The following is a 24837-nucleotide window of genomic DNA, read 5'->3' as shown; positions in this document are numbered from 1 at the left end:
GACAGAAATGAAGAAATGCTTTAGACAAAATTTTGATATATCCAGTGCTGTTCTGATTAACAGAGCTAAGAACTAATAATAACAATAAAAGCTAATGACAAAAGAAACAGTAGAAGTGTACTAAATGGGGATATTATGACACAGCGAGTTCTAATGGAGAGAAATTCAGACTGCCCCTACTAGGGTCTTTGGGAGATGAGAAAGGGCAGTTGGAAGACGGGGGTACTTGTCTGCAAATTGGTGAATGATGCGTACAGAAACAAAGGTAGACATTGTTGTTGGTTTAGTATATAATTCATTAGGTGTCTTTTAAAGATAGAGAGGTGATTCTGTTCTCTGACACAGTAAAGAAATAATTCCAAACTCAAGTTCCTGCTAGCAGAAACGATTCAGAAAAAGCGGCTTGTGATGGAGTGGGACTGAGGATATTTTGCTCTTACGGAATCGAATGTTTCTGGTATGTGGTTAGGACAAGTGTGTTATAGTCAACGACAGGAACTGTAAGGCAAAGAGGGTGTATGAAAATCTTTTTGTCCGTATGGACGTAGACAGTACAACCGTGCACAACGTGGTGAAGTACACTCATTTTCCAGCACATTACTACCACCTGTTTAATGGCGTGTTGTTCTACCGCTGGAATGCAACACTACAGTGATTCTGTCTGGCAGAATTCGAAGATTCCTCGGTAATTTCACGAAGGTATGTGCTCCCGGAAGTCTAAGCAACGCACAGGTCACACAGTTCCCGAAAATTGCGGGCCGTTGATTTGAGGGCGTGGGGCTGGCGCCCGGTAACGTCTCACATGTGTCCCATCGGGTTCAGATCACGCGAATTTGGTGGCCAAGACATCAGCGTGAGTTCAGTATCACGTTTCGTCAACCACTACAGCAGTATCACGGTTCTGGTCTTGTTACACGGACACTTCTCGTGCTGAAGTATGCCGTCAACGTCGAGGAACACATCATACCTGAAAGAATGCAGGTGCTCCGTAAAAATGCTCACTTACGTATGTACCACAGTTGCCATTCTGCCTCCGGTTACTTTTAAAAGTAGTATGGAAGCACAGGTGACTTTCCCGCATACCACAGTACTGTCCCCGTCGACCTCTGTCTGTGACGCGCTGCATATTCCCAGCAACCGTTCGCCTGCACAACGGCGTGTCCGATCACAACCATCTAGATGGTGAGACAAGAAATGTGGTTCATCCGATCACGCGACACGTTTTCATTTATCCGTTCCAATCTCTACGCTCCCCTGCCCATTGAAACCATATCTGAAGATGACGTTTGGTCGACATGGTAACACATGCGGGTCAACTGCTGCGGAGCTCCATGTTCAATAACGTGCGCTTAACTGTGTGTTCAAAACATTTGTGCTGCACGGGTCATATTCTGTCATCAGATCTACCACAGATCGCTGCCTATTCTGCTTTACAGAGCTGGAAAGCCTCCGCCCTTCACGTTCTGTAATGAGTTGTATGTGTCCAACACCCTTTCGTCCACACGCGAGTTGACCATGCATCAACAACTTTCCATAGGTGCTTATGACAGTAACACGCGAATCGCCTACCAGCTTCGTCATTTCCGATATGTCCGCTCGCACCGGGCCATGACAATTTGTCCTCTTCTAAAGTCGCTCGGTTTTCGTCCAATATTACGTCTAGATTCTCCCCAGAGGGAGAAATGTTTATGTTCATCTCATTTTGGATTAAAGATGGGATTCTCGTAAATTAGGGCTAATGCGTCTTGTTGACCAGCCAGGACAGCTTGGGTTTTCAACGGAGTGAGCTGTAACACTATACATCTTGCCAGTTTTGATAAACCGTACAGGGCAACATGAACGTTCGCGATAGCTGTCTTCTGATTAATTGATTTAGCAATTAAGTCTAAATTGAGAGCAGTAGCATTCAGATGCCATTTACAGAGGGCAGGACTCACGACAGGTCTCTGACGTTCAATGGAAAGAGTATCTGACGTAATATCGAGCACTGAGGAGAGCCTGATATTAGCTGTCTTCTTTGCGAATTGATAGTATAAACATGAAGCATTGTTGTCGAGATATCAAACACGAGGGAAATCATTGTAATGTACGTGGAAAATAATTAAGATGCAAAGTTTCGAGAGCAAAATGTTGAATTTACCAATATGAAAGTCTTTGTTAAAATCTAACTGTGAAGTGGCTCAAGCCGAGTTCATTGCAGAAAATCGAATGCCCATCTAGACAATAAACACCATGCTTATTACAAATAACATAAATTCACTCTTCAAGCATAAATTCACAAGAACGCAATTACAGTTTATCACTCGAAGGCTCTGTCTTACTAGACACTTCTGATGGTCTAAATCAGACTTTAACTGTTTACGTAGAATAACGAGCCATAGTCTTAACAACCACAGGGTGAGACGACTGCCTCTAAACATAATCACAGTAATGAGCCAAGATATCGAAGTCCAGTAGACCCGAGCGTCGGAAGCCAATCCACTGCGTAGCCCACGCGAAGACTGCTGGTAGCTCCACGTAGATAGAGAAGACGGCGATCCTAGGTTCGCTGACTGGGTGCAGCTGCCGTATCTCAGTCGGCAGGCAAATGCATTGCTCGTAGATTTTAGGTTGGTGCATAAGTTCATGTCTTTTTTGTTTTGCATGGTAATGTTCCGGTTGCTATGAGTTTGTTTATCGACTGTCATTTTTTTATTTGTAGTTCACTGTTGCTATTTGAGTTTACAGATTGTCACTTTGCCATTTGAAGATAGTGAGTGGCGCAGTGGACGCTAGAAAATTGAATACCAAGTGGAGAAATCAGAATATTTCTGACATATCCTTCTGTTTGAGTTTAGTACAGGGGTGAGGGCAGAAGAGGGGGCCAGAAACATTTGCGCCGTGTGTGGGGATAATCCATTGGACAGAACACGGTATTAAAATAGTTTTCTCGTTTTAAAGAAGATCATTTTGACATTAATGAATCTCCACAGTCAGGAAGACCTTCGGGGGTTGATGAAGACCGTTTAAACGCATTAATCCACAATGATCCACATCACTGTAGCGGAGAAGTAGCAAATATGATTAAATGCGATCATTCCGACCATCCTGCGACATTCGCATGGAGTGGGGAAGGTTAAAAAATCCGTTTGTGTGGGTACCGCCTGCTCTAAGCCGAAAATCACAAAAGTAGTGAATGGACATAGGTGCATCCGGCAGTCCTGATTTAGGTTTTCCATGATTTCCCGGAATCGCTTCAGACAAAAGCCAGGATGATACCTTAGAAAGGGCACAGCCGATTTCTTTCCCCATCCTTTCCTAATCCGAGCTTGTGCTCTGTCTCTAATGACCTCGCCGTCGAGGCGTTCCCCAAGGAAGCGCTATAGGCCCTCTATTGTTCCTGATCTATGTTAACGACATAGGAGGCAATCTGAGTAGCCGTCTTAGATTGTTTGCAGATGATGCTGTCATTTACCGTCTTGTAAAGTCACCAGAAGATCAAAACGACTTGCAAAAGGATTTAGATAAGATATATGTATGGTGCGAAAAGTGGCAATTTACCCTTAATAAGGAAAAGTGTGAAGTTATACTAATGAGCACTAAAAGAAGCTAAATTTCAATTACGCGATAAGTCACACAAATGTGAAGGCTGTAAGTTCAACTAAATGCTTCGCAATTACAATTATAAATAACCTGAATTGGAACGATCACATAGATAATATTGTGGGTAGAGCAAACCAAAGACTGCGATTCATTGGCAGAACACTTAGAAGGTGCAACAGGTCTACTAAAGAGACTGCTTACACCACGTTTGTCCGCTCTATTCTGTAGTATTGCTATGCGGTGTGGGATCTGCATCAGGTGGGCTGGCAGATGACATCGAAAAAGCACAAAGAAGGGCAGTCCGTTTTGTATCATCGCGATATAGGGGAGATAGTGTCACAGACATGATACGTGAATTGGAGTGGCAATCATTAAAACAAAGGAGTTTTTCGTTGCGACGGCATCTTCTCATGAAATTTCAGTCACCAGTATTCTCCTCCGATTGCGAAAACATTCTGCTGGCACCCACCTACATAGGGTTTAAGTGCTCGTTTTACACGCTTGCCGTTCGAGAGTGGAACGAAAGAGAGACAGCTCGAAGGTGGTCATTGAACCCTCTGCCAGGCTCTTTATTGTGAATAGCAGAGTAATCACGTAGATCTAGATGTAAATACCAACATACTCCTCCTCCTCTCGCCATATACGCTCTCTGCTTGCTTTTCATCAATGCATCGTGATCAACACCCACCATTCCTATCCTGTGTCGTTACTAATGACGAGAAATGGTGTCTTTTTTTTCAACGTAAGGATAATAAAGGGATAGCTGAGTTCATACAAAGATCTGCGAGCATGTGCAAAAGATAATGTTGTACCTGTTGCGGAACATCGACGGTGTGGTGTGCCAGGAATTGTTTCTCCAAGGTGTAACGGTGTAACGACCACTTTACTTTCAACAACTTAGACATCATGCAAATGCAGTCCAAGAACAACGACCAGGAAGGCTGCGTGAAGTGATGCTACTCCAAGGCAACGCCCGTCCCATTCTGCTAGACCGACAGAAAACAGTATACAGGAGTTGTAATGGGTAGTCATACCGCAGCTACCTTATTTATCTGATCTAGCACCCTCAGATTTTCACATTTTCCGCTCACTGTCGAACAGCCTTCAGGGAACTTCCTTTCCGGATGAAAATGCACTCCGAACGTGGCCCAACGTGTACTTCACCTCAAATCCACGTTATGTCTACGATCGCGAAATCGAAAAGCCATCCCAGCATTGGAAGTCTGTTGCAAATAGTGAAGGAGAATGTATCAATGATGACTAAATTCTCTGTTATTTGTATCTGTGGTGAAACTTCCTGGCAGATTAAAACTGTGTGCCGGACCGAGACTCTAAATCGAACTCGGGACGTTTGCCTTTCGCGGGCAAGTGCTCTACCTGCAAGGATCGCAGGACAGGTTCTGTAAAGTGTGGAAGGTAGGAGACAAGGTACTGGCAGAATTGAAGCTGTGAGGATGGGGTGTGAGTGATGCTTGGGTGGCTCAGATGATAGAGCACTTGCCTGCGAAAGGCAAAGGTCCCGAGTTCGAGTCTCGGTCCGGCTCACAGTTTTAATCTGCCAGGAAGTTTCAAACAAAAACAAACAGAATTACGAAAAAAAAGAGTGCTCCTCGCCCTCTGTAATAAAAAAACTGAGTAAAGGAATCAACGATCAACTTGAACGGATGTCTTGTGACGTCCGTCCAAAGCAAACGTAACGAACGACACCGAACAAAATGAGGGGAAAAAGCCGGCCGGAGTGGCCGAGCCATTCTAGGCACTACAGTCTGGAACCGCGCGACTGCTACGGTCGCAGGTTCGAATCCTGCCTCGAACATGGATGTATATGATGTCCTCAGGTTAGTTATGTTTAAGTAGTTCTAAGTTCTAGGGGACTGATGACCTCAGCAGTTACGTCCCATACTGCTCAGAGCCATCTAAACCATTTTGGAGTAAAAAAGATGGTAAAGCACTTACCCGCGAAAGGCAAAGGTCCCGAGTTTGAGTCTCCGCCCGGCACACAGTTTTAATCTGCCAGGAAGTTTCATATCAGCGCACACTCCGCTGCAGAGTGAAAATCTCATTCTGTATCTGTGGTGTTTATTGAACTTACTGTAAGAAGCTACGAACCTATGTACCAACCTAATATTTGTGGCTACATCCGTGGCAGAGGCAAATAGGCTGGCGCTAGCTGCGTCTCCTACGACCAATGCCGGTGGCGTCCGAACTTCTTCTCCGTGGCTTGTTATTGTTATTGACGCACTGACGCACACTGATTTGCTTGCGTTGTCGTAGCCCCTGCGCTCTAGGGGGTAGGCACCTCGCCGTACAGTACTGTTGTGCTGGTGGCCTGTGTGCCCCAACATAGTAAACATCACCCCGTCTGATTCCACTAGCATGATTCAGAGCACCCCATTGTCAGCTTGTGTTAATTGTAGAACGAAGCTACACTGTAATGTGTATTTCACCTATTGACGTAAGTGAGAACACTTTGTTCAGGATTCCTTGTGCCTTGCTGAGAGACGGTGCGTAATGTGATTGTGGTTGGTGTGCAGGTGAGTGTGGCGAAGCCCGTGCTGCCAGCCTATGTGCCACGGCCCACGGTCGTGGTGCCCGCTGCGCAGCGGCCGTCGCTGACCAATCAGGGACCGGTGCTCTTCCCACCCAACGCTGAGGACGCACAGCAGCAGCCAGCGCGCCCTGCCGGCGTCAGCTCGGCGCAGCAACAGCAGCTGCTCTTGCAGCAGCTATACGAACAGCAGCAGCAGCAGCAGCAGCAGTACCCACAGCAGGGCTACGGGTACGGCTACAGTGCCTACTGAGGACTCTCTGACCTGACCACTGCTGCCGACGTACACCATGACTGGATTTGACTACCTACTCTGCTCCCTTGACACCTGCTGCAGCTGCTACAACTGTGTGACTTTCAGCAACAAGTCCCCTACTGGCCTCCACTGGACTTAGGAGTGGGACGTATGACCATAATGACGACTGAGCATTCTGTAGAGAAGCAGAAATGCTAGACACAACAGTACAACGAAACCATCCGTCAGCTGTCCACGCGTTTTCCAACCTCCCTTTCTCTCACTATACCAACTTCACTCATTACACAATCCCTGCACCAGGAGAGGTCCACAGCAGATCTTTTGGCACCTGTGCTACAGCCTCGCCTAAACTACTAACACTGCCCCATTTACCAGGCTGACGGTGAGATGGTTGATATCTGTCTGAAGAACTTAGCTACTCTTGTTGCACATGTACACAGGACACTTTTCTTTCACCGTGCCTGTCTCCCGTCTGACATCAGACATATTGTGGCTCACGCATAGTAATCTCCTAAAGGCAGTGAATCAGACCACCAATTAATTCCGTCTGTTTTCCAGTGCTTCTTCTCAGCCTAGTTCATTTTTCTTCTAGTGATCTGAAATCGAGGATGAATTGTTGAAACAGCTCACAAACGTTGTTCACTAGCATGTCCTAAGCCCATAGCCAGTAATGTGAAATTGTTGATGAATTGTTGAAACAGCTCACAAAATTTATTTACTAACATACTTCATGCTCATAGGCAGACCAAACGTACTGTGTGGCGAAATTCCACAGACAGCTGTACAAATAGGAGAAGTGTCGTCTTCATTTCAATTCACCAGCATCATTCATCTTCCACACTACCTGCTTCGTTCTCAAAGAAATGTTTTGAGTGAGTGCGCTTATTAAATTCCCTGCAGCCAAACTCGCCGGTTTTTTGCCGTTTGAAAGTATCGAGGAACTGCTGATGCAGCTGACCAAACTGTTCATTTTGTTATTTTCAGACAGTCGTACTCCTACTACCCGATCAAGCAAAGCGTACTCAGTTTTATTCTTAGTCTCGAATTGAAACCTATGTAAAACCTTATGTAGTCTGTACAATTCTGATCTTCGTTATAGTGACACTAGATTGTAAGAGAAGAAGAAGTTCTATCTTTGGCAAACTGAGCACCTCAAACAATTTCAAAACACACCCTTGTAGCTTCAGGACAAATTTTCTGCTTAAGCAGGCTGTAATAGTGACACTTGGACAATGTAGCAGAGCAATATATCACTAGTGGAAGGAGAAAGCCGGTTTGGAGCAAGAAAATACACAATCTACATTTCTCCAGCAGAACTAATATTTCTCCCAGATTACAAGTCACAAATTGGTTGCCACAGGATTGAAAACCGATGTCAGCAGATCATCTCTTACGAATTTGGATCTGTCATTATTCAAGGTTCACATGTAACAACACAGACCTTTTGAAATTATTGATAGGTTTAGAAAATTCTCAACCAAAAGAACAGCTGCGTGACTAAACTACCTTAATGACACAGACAATATGTTTTAGGTCGAAACTTAAGAACGTACAATACAATGAAACAATCAGGTCGTGTACACCTGTTTATCCTCACAAGATCCAACGATAACCCACTTGCTTCTCCGTAGTGGTTAGCTGCACCAGCTTCCTGAAACAATCTGGACTTATTGTTCGTTTACAGGTGGCAGTGGGCTGTGTCACAATCAGCTATGTATGTGTGTCTGAAATCCATATAATGATAGACTCAGAAACGGAAGTAGAAATCAATGGTGAGCCAACTTATAACGTCACACAGTAAGAGAGTTTCCTTGCCTGACAATATAAGCTCGTAACTATCCCTTACCCAGAATGAAAAGTTTCCTATCCGACAATGGACTTTTCACCAGAGGACATATTCAGAGCTTCACATTCGGCCTTTTTATCAGTGCATATTATAAGTGCAAGAAGAACAGGTTGCTGTAATGAAAGCAGTACGAGAGAGTATGGGCATTAATCAGCTGCTGTTCCATTCAAACTATTGACTTAACACTCTCCATATTGACAGCTGACGTACATCACTCAAACGACATTTGTAATCGTCGCCAAAGACGACAGTGAAGAAAACATCTTCTTCACAGTCATCTCCATCATGTGCAATATTAACAAATGTGCTACTCATGGAAATTTTATTTTGTAATTGTTTTATTTTTATTATTTATAATTTAATTATTCAACGTTTTATACACAAAATATTGTAATAAATTATTTTTTAAATCGTAGCTTCCTTTCGTTGCATTTTATTGCGGTATACCCTGATGCTCCTTCCTATCCAAAGCTGCATAACTGAACTTTGACCATGAAGATGTACTTGAAAAATCTCAGAGCTTGCAACGAAACTTTAGATTGGAAAAGAAATGTATGGGCAGCTAGAACAGAATTTTATCGGACAAGTCCATTATTTCTCAGAGGTCTTGTTTCCTACCCTGAGTATACACTAAACACATTCTGAATTGGTGGTTGGGAGTTCCTTCTTTGCTTTTACGGACCAATGTATCTATAATGCAAAATTATTCAATTTACTAACTACCTCAAGGTAAACCGGTGTAGACGTCAGTACTCTTTGTGTTTTCGATGCTTAACACACCGTCGTCCCGACGCAGTTACTGTACATTTACATATAGAATTTATAAACTAATTACACTGGTGTGCAAAACTTATGGACAAAAGTAACTTTTACGAGACGTGTCATTGCCAAGTAGTATAGCTCGACGAAATTTGGACCATACGTAGAAAGGACTTCTCCAATGTAGTAAAAAGATGGTAATTGAAAGGAACACACAATGAAACGAACAGAAACGATACTTTTATTCATAGATGGTAATTAATAAGAAGTCATAACGATTTATCACGGCCCCTGCAAATTACAAAAGGTGGGATTTCGTTGGTAATAGGGTGTGTGATCACCTTGGAAGGCAACGCATGCTCTGTAACGTACTCCTTTACTGGCCATAAGGTAAATAAGGGGTTCTTATGGTATAGTTTTCCATTCCTTCACCTGTGCGGTTGGCAGCTACTGGATGGTTGATGAAGCATGTGGACATGTTGCAATACGTCTCTCCAACACATCCCACATGTGCTCGATGGGATATACGTCAGGGTAAGGGGCACGTATAGTATCACAAAAACGTTCATCAGTGAGGGTACCGTGTTCAAAGATTTCAAGGACAGTACGCTCATCTACATCTACATGACTACTCTGCAATTCACATTTAAGTGCTTGGCAGAGGGTTCATCGAACCACAATCATACTATCTCTCTACTATTCCACTCCCGAACAGCGAGCGGGAAAAACGAACACCTAAACCTTTCTGTTCGAGCTCTGATTTCTCTTATTTTATTTTGATGATCATTCCTACCTATGTTGGTTGGGCTCAACAAAATATTTTTGCATTCGGAAGAGAAAGTTGGTGACTGAAATTCCGTAAAAAGGGCCCGCCGCGACGAAAAACGTCTATGCTGTAATGACTTCCATCCCAACTCGTGTATCATATCTGCCACACTCTCTCCCCTATAACGCGATAATACAAAACGAGCTGCCCTTTTTTGCACCCTTTCGATGTCCTCCGTCAATCCCACCTGGTAAGGATCCCACACCGCGCAGCAATATTCTAACAGAGGACGAACGAGTGTAGTGTAAGCTGTATCTTTAGTGGACTTGTTGCATCTTCTAAGTGTCCTGCCAATGAAACGCAACCTTTGGCTCGCCTTCCCGACAATATTATCTATGTGGTCCTTCCAACTGAAGTTGTTCGTAATTTTAACACCCAGGTACTTAGTTGAATTGACAACCTTGAGAATTGTACTATTTATCGAGTAATCGAATTCCAACGGCTTTTGGAACTCATGTGGATCATCTCACACTTTTCGTTATTTAGCGTCAACTGCCACCTGACACACCATACAGCAATCTTTTCTAAATCGCTTTGCAGCTGATACTGGTCTTCGGATGACCTTACTAGACGGTAAATTACAGCATCATCTGCGAACAGTCTAAGAGAACTGCTCAGATTGTCACCCAGGTCATTTATATAGATCAGGAACAGTAGAGGTCCCAGGACGCTTCCCTGGGGAACACCTGATATCACTTCAGTTTTACTCGATGATTTGCCGTCTATTACTACGAACTGCGACCTTCCTGACAGGAAATCACGAATCCAGTCGCACAACTGAGACGATACCCCATAGCTCCGCAGCTTGATTAGAAGTCGCTTGTGAGGAACGGTGTCAAAAGCTTTCCGGAAATCTAGAAATACGGAATCAACTTGAGATCCCCTGTCGATAGCGGTCATTACTTCGTGCGAATAAAGAGCTAGCTGCGTTGCACAAGAGCGATGTTTTCTGAAGCCATGCTGATTACGTGTCAATAGATCGTTCCCTTCGAGGTGATTCATAATGTTTGAATACAGTATATGCTCCAAAACCCTACTGCAAACCGACGTCAATGATATAGGTCTGTAGTTAAATGGATTACTCCTACTACCCTTCTTGAACACTGGTGCGACCTGCGCAATTTTCCAATCTGTAGGTACAGATCTATCGGTGAGCGAGCGGTTGTATATTAGTGCTAAGTAGGGAGCTATAGTATCAGCGTAATCTGAAAGGAACCTAATCGGTATACAATCTGGACCTGAAGACTTGCCCGTATCAAGCGATTTGAGTTGCTTCGCAACCCCTAAGGTATCTACTTCTAAGAAACTCATGCTAGCAGATGTTCGTGTTTCAAATTCTGGAATATTCCATTCGTCTTCCCTGGTGAAGGAATTTCGGAAAACTGCTTTCAATAACTCCGCTTTAGCGGCACAGTCGTCGATAACAGTACCATCGGCACTGCGCAGCGAAGGTATTGACTGCGTCTTGCCGCTTGTGTACTTTACATACGACCAGAATTTCTTCGGATTTTCTACCAAATTTCGAGACAATGTTTCGTTGTGGAACCTATTAAAAGCATCTCGCATCGAAGTACGTGCCAAATTTCGCGCGTCTGTAAATTTTAGCCCATCTTCGGGATTTCGCGTTCTTCTGAACTTCGCATGCTTTTTCCGTTGCCTCTGCAACAGCGTTCGGACCTTTTTTGTGTACCACGGGGGATCCGTTCCATCTCTTACCAATTTATGAGGTATGAATCTCTCAATTGCTGTTGCTACTATATCTTTGAATTTGAGCCACATCTCGTCTACATTCGCATAGTCAGTTCGGAAGGAATGGAAATTGTCTTTTAGGAAGGCTTCTAGTGGCACTTTATCCGCTTTTTTAAATAAAATTATTTTGCGTTTGTTTCTGATGGATTTGGAAGAAATGGTTTTGAGCCTAGCTACAATGACCTTGTGATCACTAATCCCTGTATCAGTCATGATGCTCTCTATCAGCTCTGGATTGTTTGTGGCCAAGAGGTCAAGTGTGTTTTCGCAACCATTTACATGGAGTTTGTGCCTCCCCACAGAGTAACACTTGGACCACCACAACGATCATGTTCCACACTATTCCTGGGTGCGTTACGTGTTCCCACATCTCGTCCCAGAACGGTACATCCAGAACCACCATTCAGAGTGATCCGCTATCTTCCTAGCAGAGCACACGACTACATTCCCAGTTGGACAAGTTCCAGTTCTTGGCACTGCAGTCTACTGGTCGAGCAGCAAGATCGACTCCATACAGTCTCCGTGCCATCTACATCTACAGCTACATTTATGCTCCGCAAGCCACCAAACGGTGTGTGGCGGAGGGCACTTTACGCGCCACTGTCATTACCTCCCTTTCCTGTTCCAGTCGCGTATGGTACGCGGGAAGAACGACTGCCCGAAAGCCTCCGTGCGCGCTCTAATCTCTCTAATTTTACATTCGTGATCTCCTCGGAAGGTATAAGTAGGGGGAAGCAATATATTCGATACCTCATCCAGAAACGCACCCTCTCGAAATCTGGACTGCAAGCAAGCTACACCGCGATGCAGAGCGCCTCTCTTGCAGAGTCTGCCACTTGCGTTTGCTAAACATCTCCGTAACGCAATCACTCTTTCCAAATAACCCTGTGACGAAACGAGCCGCTCTTCTTTGGATCTTCTCTACCTCCTCCATCAACCCGACGTGGTACGAATCCCACACTGGTGAGCAATACTGAAGTATAGGTCGAACGAGTGTTTCGTAAGCCACTTCCTGTGTTGATGGACTACATTTTCTAAGGACTCTCCCAGTGAATCTCAACCTGGCACCCGCCTTACCAACAATTAATTTTACATGATCATTCCACTTCAAATCGTTCCGTTCGCATACTCCCAGATATTTTACAGAAGTAACTGCTACCAGTGTTTGTTCTGCTATCATATAATCACTGTCGAATTCCGTGGCTTGCACTCCTGTTAAAGGTGGTTACAATTTCATCCGCTGTTTGACTTGGGTCTATTTGTTGTACGACGTAACAGTCACCTGCTGCTATAGCTTACTGTGGTCGACTACCTCCTCTCCGTCAGTCAGCGGAGCCTGTGGTTCGGAATGCTCCCCATGCACATGAAATTATGCTGTGAGCAGTACCAGATCCCTGGGCAGCGCGAGTCACACTCCGTAGTTCTTCCAGTTCACCGGTATTTCTTTCCCATGTAAAGTTATCTACAGGCCATGCTGTAATGAAGAATACAACCATAGGGCACTATCGCTGATTAACACACACTGTCTTTCCCTGTTTCTTCAAGTGCCTCGTGTTGTGGGGACTGTCTCATCTGGCGGTATAGTCACGCTGTCGTCCTCCGTGCAACGTCCAACTTTCTGTGCACGACTGGGAGATTTCTGGCAACATGCTCTTGCACTTTCATTCATTTCCACCAAGTAGGTAATACGTTGTGTTATTTTATCCAGTTCATCGGTAAGTTTTGTAGATCTGTTTTTCTCTTTACTAAAAGTTACCAAACTTGCAATAGCAGACAGTCAAAAATTGCTCTGAGCACTATGGGACTTGACATCTGAGGTCATCAGTCCCCTAGAACTTAGAACTACTTAAACCTAACTAACCTAAGGACAACACACACATCCATGCCCGAGGCAGGATTCGAACCTGCGACCGCAGCGGTCGCGAAGTTCCAGACTGAAGCGCCTAGAACCGCTCGACCACTCCGGCCGGCTAACAGACAGTCGTTCCCAGCTATTGAAAGAAAACAAGTCACATACATCTACAATAAAGACGACTAATCCTCAGACCTACCGCTATGTACCATTTATCCCTTAGCTGAATTCCAAAACATAGTCTCAGTTTAAATAAGGTTACATATTGGGAACAATAAAAATAACGAAAGGTGGCAGTAGGGGGCGAGTGCAGGTTTGTGGCCACTCATTTATGTCTCTTATGTAAGCAAACACTACTTGTCACTTTCGAAGTCATTCCCGTCCCCTCCAACTACGACACATGTAAAGGTCACTCCCTGGGACAAGGAGTCCATTGTTCTCTAAAGCTAAAAAACCACTCACTTATATTTATTTAAGACCAGCCTGTTTATTTAGGTTCCTTTCAAGTTACCACGTTCCTCTACAATCATTCTCTGAGTAACCCACATACGCTCTAACGTTACCTTCACAAAAGTCTAAGTTATGACCCACTGTTATAACATGCTTGTCAGAAGCTTTAGGAATCATCTTAATTACCATAATTTATTTCCGCCCCTGGTATCTAAGTGGTCAGCACGACGGACTGTCATACCTAACGGGCCGGCCGGTGTGGCCGTGCGGTTCTAGGCGCTACAGTCTGGAACCGTGTGACCGCTACGTTCGCAGGTTCGAATCCTGCCTCGGGCATGATTGTGTGTGATGTCCTTAGGTTAGTTAGGTTTGAGTAGTTCTAAGTTCTAGGGGACTGATGACATCAGAAATTAACTCCCATAATGCTCAGAGCCACTTGAACCATTTGAACCATACCTAACGGCCCAGGTTCGATTCCCGGCTTGGTCGGAGATTTTCTCCACTCAGGTACTGACTGTTGTGTTGCCCTTATCATCATCATTTCATCCCCATCGACACGCAAGTCGCCGAAGTGGCGTCAACTCGAAAGACTTGCACCAGGCGAACGGTCTACCCGACGGGAGGCCCTAACCACCCGGCATTTCCATTTACCACAATTTATGACCAAAATGGTTGCCATCAAGTCCCCCCCCCCTCCACTCCTTTAGCTCAACTGAGTGACGTATAAATGTCTTAATTATTCTAATTTCGGTCACTAGGAGCCATGTCATTTGCGTAAAGAGCAAGACAAATCATTTCAAAGTTATCGTCATGAAGAAATTTCAGTCTCGCATTCTCCAAAAGCGGTGGTGCATTTTTGTTTTTCAGCACTGGCACCTACCTGAAACCTTTTTTAGTGGCGATGAGTTTGTGAGCTTCCATTGAGTTGACTGGCGCTTCTTTTTAGGACTGAAAAATCACATCCATGTCTCGTACACAGCCACAGTTGATGAGAAAAAAGACCCATTCGTGCCGTCATCATGCCTTAAATTGCCTTGAAACATGCCACAAGTACAGCCTTTCGGTCATCAATAAGCATTCGTGGCACCCAAGTGAAGAACACTTTTAGTATTTTTTGGTCTTCATGCAGGCCTGTGTGCACCGATCCTACGAAAATGCCAGCTTTACAGGTGATGCGTCCCTCTTTCATTCAGTGATCTTCCAAAACAACTTTCACCATCCTCTAAATCATATTGTCAGACAGGCTGATACGAGATTACATCGGTTTTGTTGTCATATTAAGCACTGCCTTCTTTGACTTGTCATACCCACGAATACACATTGGACACATCCGAGGCATCGTCTCCAAGTCCCGCCCAACTGATGATGAGTTTTGACAGCAATCACATTATGCGAATATAGAAAGCGGATGATTACGAGCTGTTCTTGTTATGAAAACATCGCCATTATAAGTATCAAAAAGAGTCCCATTCCTCACCCCTGCTGCTAGAGTTCTGTGTGCCATACAATGCTGCCATAGCTGTCACACATGCACAATGACTGCAGGCATATTTTAAAACAAACCACATGTTTATATCTCTTTCCAGCCTCTAGGAAAAAGATCGAAGGTCTTATGACTTGAACACACCTCGTACTAGACCTTAAATGCTTAACAACAATTCTTCCTTGCCGTTTTCTGACAGTAATCAAATAAACCATTTTCAAATATTTCTCAAGGACACGCTCGTAGATTACCGTAAATACGACACTGGTTCTTAACAGTTACCACAGTACACACACTGTAGATAATACAAACACAAGACATCGCTAAATTTTCACTATGGAAATGTATAAACAAAGCACACACGTATCTCATGATTCCAAGTTTAAACAGTTCCTCCTACTCAGTTGTCAGCCCACTGGGATAGGAGATGAACAATTACATCTTTATTTAAAACAAGTAAAATTGTGGGAGGTTATCTTCCACGATATGTGCATAGCCAGCCCCAACACTGTACTCATGACTGCACAACTGCCCTGGGCCGGTGGCCGTCCTGTCTGTGTACTGTGCAGCAGGGTATGCTTCTCTGTCTCTGCAAACAACACACCTCACTATCTTCCACTGCCACTGATGAATGCAAGTGATGGCTTATTCTCCAGCAGCCACCCAGAAACTGCCGGCGTCCCCTCCAATAGGTTTACACTGGTGGAGGCTTATCACTCTGTCATCAGCAGAAGCAGTGGAGATGGTGCTCCAAACCACCCACCAACCAGGTAAGATGTATCCCTCCAAGCCGACGAAGACCCAGGAGCCATTCTGTAACTGGACCATTGCATGTAATCAATGACCACACGTCTTACGTGATATTTCCAACAATGACATGTTATTTGACGACATGAGTGTAACTGATACCACACAGTAATTCCTATACAAATACTTTACAGTAATTAGAGACTATACGAATGTATAAATTACAGCATTGTAATGTCCATAAAATTTTCGCCGTACTTTGCTGTGTTCCATACAATAGCTGTATCGAGAATCTATTGCGTAACACATTTTTATATGTTCCATTAATTTGTAGTAACCTCCTTCGTTTTATTGCTTAGAGGATTTCACATTCTAAATATCACCTGTATATACATATAAATGTGGTGAAATAATGTGATTACTGAAGTCTGTTGTAGTCATCTCCCTCATTTTAAGTTAGTAATAATATTTCGTTGCTTAGGATGTTTTGCATTCTAACATACACTCCTGGAAATTGAAATAAGAACACCGTGAATTCATTGTCCCAGGAAGGGGAAACTTTATTGACACATTCCTGGGGTCAGATACATCACATGATCACACTGACAGAACCACAGGCACATAGACACAGGCAACAGAGCATGCACAATGTCGGCACTAGTACAGTGTATATCCACCTTTCACAGCAATGCAGGCTGCTATTCTCCCATGGAGACGATCATAGAGATTCTGGATGTAGTCCTGTGGAACGGCTTGCCATGCCATTTCCACCTGGCGCCTCAGTTGGACCAGCGTTCGTGCTGGACGTACAGACCGCGTGAGACGACGCTTCATCCAGTCCCAAACATGCTCAATGGGGGACAGATCCGGAGATCTTGCTGGCCAGGGTAGTTGACTTACACCTTCTAGAGCACGTTGGGTGGCACTGGATACATGCGGATGTGCATTGTCCTGTTGGAACAGCAAGTTCCCTTGCCGGTCTAGGAATGGTAGAACGATCGTTTCGATGACGGTTTGGATGTACCGTGCACTATTCAGTGTCCCCTCGACGATCACAAGAGGTGTACGGCCAGTGTAGGAGATCGCTCCCCACACCATGATGCCGGGTGTTGGCCCTGTGTGCCTCGGTCGTATGCAGTCCTGATTGTGGCGCTCACCTGCACGGCGCCAAACACGCATACGACCACCATTGGCACCAAAGCAGAAGTGACTCTCATCGCTGAAGACGACACGTCTCCATTCGTCCCTCCATTCACGCCTGTCGCGACACCACTGGAGGCGGGCTGCACGATGTAGGGGCGTGAGCGGAAGACGGCCTAACGGTGTGCGGGACCGTAGCCCAGCTTCATGGAGACGGTTGCGAATGGTCCTCGCCGATACCCCAGGAGCAAAAGTGTCCCTAATTTTCTGGGAAGTGGCGGTGCGGTCCCCTACGGCACTGTGTAGGATCCTACGGTCTTGGCGTGCATCCGTGCGTCGCTGCGGTCCGGTCCCAGGTCGACGGGCACGTGCACCTTCCGCCGACCACTGGCGACAACATCGATGTACTGTGGAGACCTCACGCCCCACGTGTTGAGCAATTCGGCGGTACGTCTACCCGGCCTCCCGCATGCCCACTATACGCCCTCGCTCAAAGTCCGCCAACTGCACATACGGTTCACGTCCACGCTGTCGCGGCATGCTACCAGTGTTAAAGACTGCGATGGAGCTCCGTATGCCACGGCAAACTGGCTGACACTGACGGCGGCGGTGCACAAATGCTGCGCAGCTAGCGCCATTCGACGGCCAACACCGCGGTTCGTGGTGTGTCCGCTGTGCCGTGCGTGTGATCATTGCTTGTACAGCTCTCTCGCAGTGTCCGGAGCAAGTATGGTGGGTCTGACACACCGGTGTCAATGTGTTCTTTTTTCTATTTCCAGGAGTGTATGTCTCTATCTATACACATAGAAACTTGGTGAACTAATGTAACCATTCCGCACAGCAGTCAGGTGTATGGATGAGTCAAATATAGTGCAACACTTGCGAGGAGTCTCTTAAGTGCGAGGCCGCAAAAAGCCGACGATGTTTACAACATTCGACGCCTCACATTTCGTCTACTATGCGGTCACGTTATTGGCTGCTATTGGCAACATGGGGAGGGACTGGAGGTAGACAAAGATATCAAGCTATACGTTGCGGAAGAATCAAATTTATTCACCTAATAGCTTTCTTAAAATCGGATGTTAAGCAATTCGTAGCTGCCGTCGAGTCCGCTCCACTGCTTTGCTGAGAAGACACGTAGCTGTCGCTCTCTGTTGCGTGTGCTGCAGCAACAAGATTCAAACACATTTGAATTCCAACGTTGCCAGTCAATCATCATAGGCCGCACCACCCGCTCCTTCTGTCTCTATAACTTCTACCTCTCCCTTGATGGTCGTCCCATCCAGGTCACCCCCACCCTAACATACATTGGCCTCACCCTCGACTGTCACCTCACCTGGACACCTCACCTCCTGACCATCCAGCAAAAAGCCAATCCCTGCCTCCACCTCCTGAAACTCCTGTCTGGCCAGACATGGGGATTACATCCACCATCCTCAACACCCACAAATCTCTCATCCATCCTATCTTCAGTTACGCCAGTGTTGCCTGGATCTCCACACCCACCCGCTTTTACAAGGCCCTCCAAATTCTCGAATTCCATGTGCTCTGCCTTGCCTTCCATATCCGCCTTCCTTCCCCCACATGGCTCCTGTACGACCTCATCCCCTTTCCCGCCTCCTCCTTTTCCTCGAACATCTCCGCATCCTTTACACTGTCCGCACGATAGATCATCCCCACCCCTCTGGTCTCCTCCTTCCTCTCCATCCCCCACATGTTGCTACACCTCTGTCACTGTATCCCTCCCTCTCTCCATCTCCACACCCTCCATCTCCTTCATCAGGGCAATTTCCAGCACCTCCCTCTCCCGGATGTTGAACTTTGCTTTGACGTCTACCCTTCCTTCCAACTGTAACCTGGCCTTGTTCCCCCCACCCCCACCCCAGGGCCCCCTTTTTCCTCTCCCCTCCTTCTCCCAGAGCAGATTTTCATCCTTCCCTCCCTGAGTCCCGGAACCCCTCCTTCGCCTGTTTTCCTCCTCCATTCCTTCCTCCCCGGCCCTCCTTCAGCACGCCCCCCACCTCATGCCTCTTTCTCTCCTCTCCTCCTTGCCTCCTTTTCCCTAATCCCCTCTTCCCCTATCCCCTTTTCCCTGTCAACCCCTGGCAGATAGTCACATGTTTTTATACATTATCAGTGTGATAAATTTCTGTTGTGTTTTGGTGTCATCATACAGTGTCCTCAAGTGCCGTGGTTGTTTCAATTGAGTGCTCGACCTGTTTTTCGTCCATGACTGTTCCATGCTTCGCCGTCCATCACATGGCTGCTTTCATCGTTGTACGACTTTTATGTTCCAGCCGTATTTTGCCTGGTACATTTTAATCTAGTGTGTGTTTTTTGTGTAACTTACTTTTAGATTTTTATCTCCGATTTAAAGTCACCGTTTTGTATGCTTTCTTTTCTTCTGTTCCGCCTTTTTTGTTTCTGTATTCCGTCATGTTTTCTTCTTTATATTCTTTTACATGTCTTCCTGTCTGTTTATGTCTCTTCGGTTGAAGAACAGAGCTTATGCTGCTGCCAGCCCACCACTGATGGGGAGTGGAAATTACAATAAAGGAAAAAGAAACGTCGCCAATTGCAGCAGGAGGAATGCAGCGACACAGATGTTGCTCACGTAGGACATTTCTGTAACTACACCTGCAGTTGTGGTTTGTCGCCTGAAGCTGTTGCGTGCTGTCGCTCGCTGTCGCTCGCTTCTGTCGCTCATGTAGGACATGGCCTAGTCAATGCGTAACTGACTAGCGTGCTAGTAGTGTTGATACAGAGCAAAGCAATGGAAACGATAAACAAAGCAAATTTTGCATTATCTCAACAACAACAGATGCCGAAACTTAAATTTCTTCAGAAAGAAAATGGTTCAAATGGCTCTGAGCACTACGGAACTTAACATCTATGGTCATCAGTCGCCTAGAACTTAGAACTACTTAAACCTAACTAACCTAAGGACATCGCACAACACCCAGTCATCACGAGGCAGAGAAAATCCCTGACCCCGCCGGGAATCGAACCCGGGTCCTCAGAAAGCAACCCAAGGAACTTCGTAGAGTGAGAAAGAAGTGGCAGATGAAATATTCGTGCTTCTGCAAGATCTCATCAGAATGTGTGATGTTGTATATGAACGATTGTGCAGACAGGGTACATCAGGAGTATAATGACGACGATACTTGCTTAAGAAGCAAAGGTGATACTGGAACAGGTGTCCAGCATTGTAGGTCATCATGCTTGTCAGACAGGGAACCACAAATCCCATCTCCAGTGAAACCCAATAACGAACAACCATTGTCCAAGGAATGGGTAGTAAACATAATTGGGTACATGGAAGGTCGTCTGCAACATAGTAAAATGGCAGTTAGGAATTCAGAACAGGTCAGCTGCAATACGACTATGTAGTGCATAAGAAAAACTAAACATACTCAAGAGAGGATAAGATGCACTTGTTACGAAATACGGTGTCTGAGCGTTTCAAGGATGCCCAATACAATTTACAGGACGTACTACGTTGTGCACATCAAATTGCACACATCATAGATTACAGTGATTTACAGGGAAGCAGTGGACGCTTGCGTAACTTAAAACAGTGCTATAGCATTGGAAGATAATGAAATTCAAACAAATCATCAACTTCATGATGCACAGCAAATTGCGGTATCGCCCGGAAATTTTGAGGATGAGATAAACTTATCCAATCGTTCAGTAAGGAATTTGTCTTCAACTCCAACCAAATGGGACTTGATGAGTAAATGCATATGAAACGAGCCCTGGAAATTAGTGGTGCCAAGAGAGTTGTACCAAGATCAATTAACATCAATGCCTTAACGCAATTATGCCCACTGCTAATATTTATTGTGCTGCGAGAAGCTGGAAGCATCTGCCCCCTATATTTTCTCTAATATGTGTGATTTTCCTAAGGCAATAGGGAATATTTATGTCGCAGCAAGTGAGATTCGGCAAATGGACATAAGAGAACTAAAAAAAATGGTTCAATGGCTCTGAGCACTATGGGACTTAACATCTCAGGTCATCAGTCCCCTAGACTTAGAATACTTAAACCTAACTAACGTAAGGACAACATACACATCCATACCCGAGGCAGGATTCGAACCTGCGACAGTAGCAGCAGCGTGGATCGGGACTGAAGTACCTAGAACCGCTCGGCCCCATCGGCCGGCTAAGAGAACTACAACTATGGTATCAGCACTGCTTTTGGACAATAGCTGGTCAAAATAACTTCCTATGCTTGATTCCTGGTCTGCGTATGAAAATCATATTCCTTTACAGTAAACTATCCCTCCTGGAAAGGGTGTGACATTGCAGTTCATACTACACTACTGGATATTAAAATTGCTACACCAAGAAGAAATGCAGATAAATAACGGGTATTCATTCGACAAATATATTATACTCGAACTGACATGTGTTTACATTTTCACGCAATTTGGGTGCATTGATCCTGCAAAATCAGTACACAGAACAACCACCTCTGGCCATAATAACGGCCTTGATACGCCTGGGCATTGAGTCAAACAGAGCTTGGATGGCGTGTACAGGTACAGCTGCCCATGCAGCTTCAACACGATAGCACAGTTCATCAAGAGTAGTGACTGGTGTATTGTGACGAGCCAGTTGCTCGACCGCCATTGACCAGACGTTTTCAATTGGCGAGAGGTCTGGAGAATGTGCTGGCCAGGGCAGCAGTCGAACATTTTCTGTATCCAGAAAGGCCCGTACAGGACATGCAACTCGCAGTCGTGCATTATCCTGCTGAAATGTAGGGTTTCACAGGGATCAAATGAAGGGTAGAGCCACGGGTCGTAACACATCTGAAATGTAGCGTCCACTGTTCAAAGTGCCGTCAATGCCAACAAGGGGTGACCGAGACGTGTAACCAATGTCACCCCATACCATCACGCTGGGTGATACGCGAGTATGGTGATGACGAATACACGCGTTCACCGCAATGTCACCAAAAACGGATGCGACCATCATGATGCTGTAAACAGAACCTGGATTCATCCGAAAAAATGACGTTTTGCCATTCGTGCACCCATGTTCGTCGTTGAGTACACCATCGCTGGCGCTCCTGTCTGTGATGCAGTGTCAAGGGTAACCGCAGCCATGGTCTCCGAGCTGATAGTCCATGCCGCTACAAAGCTCGTCGAACTGTTCGTGCAGATGGTTGTTGTCTTGAAACGGCCCCATCTGTCGACTCAGGGATCGAGACGTGGCTGCACGATCGGTTACAGCCATGCGGATATAATGCCTGTCATCTCGACTGCTACTGGTACGAGGCCGTTGGGTTCCAGCACGGCGTTCCGTATTGCCCTCCTGAACCCACCGAGTCCATATTCTGCTATCAGTCATTGGATCTCGACCAACGCGAGCAGCAACGTCGCGATAAGATAAACCGCAATCGCGATAGGCTACAATCTGACGTTTCTCAAAGTCGGAAACGTGATGGTACGCAGTTCTCCTCCTTACACGAGGCAGCACAACGATTCACCAGGCAACGCCGACCAACTGCTGTTTGCGTATAAGAAATCGGTTGGAGACTTTCCTCATGTCAGCACGTTGTAGGTGTCGGCACCGGCGCCAACCTTGTGTGAAAGCTTGCATATCACAGCATCTTCTTCCTGTCGGTTGAATTTGGCGTCTGTAGCACGTCATCTTCCTGGTGTAGCAATTTTAATGGCCAGCAGTGTACCTGGAACCAAGGCGCAAATTCAGTAGCTGAATGTTCGCTTTTTCCGTGCTTATAAAACTTATTATCACACTATCTGCAGGTACACCTTAAAGGATGGCCAGTTTCACGTCAAGCTCCATGACGAGCTGTTTTGATTTCATTTGCGTGTCATCACATTCCATCAGTTCTCATCACCTCGCATTCTCTAAGAGCTAATATTTAGTTGAACGACATGCACGGTTTGGAACTCCCAAGGAGTTCGGCTTCGTCTTGATGGTGCAAACCTTTGTGATCACTGCGGTGCGCCATTTTTCATTCGGTGTTCGTGGTGGAAGTTGATGGTTTGATCTGAACATGTCTTCAATATCGACGATGTCCATTTTCTGAAGTGTAAAATATAAATCCCACAGGCGGTTGATTTCTGCGCCTGTTGCACACTCATTTTCTGTAGCTCTCCTGATGCACGTGGTGAATCATTAGCATCTTTGTCATGTCATAATTGTTAACAAAACAATTTCAAATGAGGCTCACTAAAGACTGAATTGCAGCCTCGCAACCAAAAATCCCCTGCTAGGAAATGCAGCAGCAAATCAATAATAAATACTGGTTTCGATGAAAAAAGAACAACCTGAGCGACTAGAGACAGGACTTCAAATTCACAGAACTTGTACGTTAAAATGTCGTGCAAAAATGATTAGCAATTCAGCCACCTCCGTTCAGGATGTTTCCTGTTGCCTCAAAGGCACGGGGTCCGCCATGGGCCATGATAACTTATTCCACGCGTGATGGCGACGCGTGTAAGACGCGAATGGTGTCCTGTGGTAATGCCATCCATGCTGCATTCATCTGGTTCCAAAGTTCATCCGTGGTAGTTGGCGTTCGGCCACAGCACTGCACCTGTCGTTTCACCATACTCCACACATTTTCGATTGCTGACATGTCTGGTGATCTAGCTGGCCAGGGCAAAAGGCTGGCATCTGGTGACACTAAGAGCGCACGTGTTCCTGCAGCAACTTCTGGTCGTGCATTGTGTTGCTGAAAAATTGTTGTTCAGTTGTGCAGAAAAGTTATGGCTAAAGATTGCAGGATGTCATTCATGTAGGTCACAGTTGTCACAGTGCTCTGGACACACGCCAACAGTGACTTTTGGCTGTACCCAATAGCATCGCATACCATAAGGCCTTGAGTTGGCGCTTATGTCTAGTGCAAATGCGGTAACTGTTATCCTGTTTCCCCCAACTGTGGTGAACCAAAATGCAGCCATCATTTTCAAACAACCTAGATTAGTCCGAAAGCGCTATCTGATGCTGTCCCAAATGAAGTCGTTTCATACATCATCGCCGTCTAGAATGTTTCTACACATTCGTCAAAGGTAGGCACAGAAGTGGACGATACGCACATAACCCATGCCACAATGACCTGTGACAGACTGCCAGTTTGCACTGCTGAAACACTTCGTCCCACATGAGGAGCAATTTCCCGATGGATCCATCACTTTTTCTCATGCCAATAATGCGCCCTCTTTCAAACTCACTGATTTGATGGTACATTTCGTGCATATGTCTGCAAGACAACTCCCGCATATGCTCAAGTCGCACTAATCGATTACCTTCAGTTTGTAGCGATAATAAGAACAGCAGGCACATTTTGCTGGTACGTTGTGTTGGCGCTACAATATCGATGTTGACCTTGAATGCGCTGGCCGACATGGTTGGAATGCTAATCATTTCTGCAGAACATACTAATGTACATGTCCTGTTAATATGAATGTACTATCTCTAGTCATTTAAGGTGGTCTGTTTTTTTCTAAACATGAGTGTATTTACTCGTATCATATACTATCTATGATAGACAAAAATTGTACATATGCTTTACATAGTTTCCCCCCCCCCCCCAGACAATGATAATGTGGACTGTAC

The 24837-nt window shown here is 45.4% G+C and overlaps 1 protein-coding gene across 1 annotated transcript in view; it reads left to right on the top strand.

Moving 5' to 3' along the window:
- LOC126284854 (cuticle protein 19.8-like) overlaps positions 1-8647 on the top strand; it is an 89472-nt gene extending 80825 nt beyond the window's left edge. The window contains exon 5 of the mRNA XM_049984086.1: positions 6117-8647. Coding sequence (XP_049840043.1) covers positions 6117-6383 — 267 coding nt within the window. The 3' untranslated portion in view covers positions 6384-8647. The remainder of the gene's footprint in view (positions 1-6116) is intronic.
- The last annotated feature ends 16190 nt before the right edge of the window (positions 8648-24837 follow it).

This window comes from Schistocerca gregaria, chromosome 8, assembly GCF_023897955.1.
Source record: "Schistocerca gregaria isolate iqSchGreg1 chromosome 8, iqSchGreg1.2, whole genome shotgun sequence".
Taxonomy (NCBI): Eukaryota; Metazoa; Arthropoda; class Insecta; order Orthoptera; family Acrididae; genus Schistocerca; species Schistocerca gregaria.
Note: the sequence above shows the minus strand (reverse complement) of the source record. Positions and strands in the feature narration are given on the sequence as shown.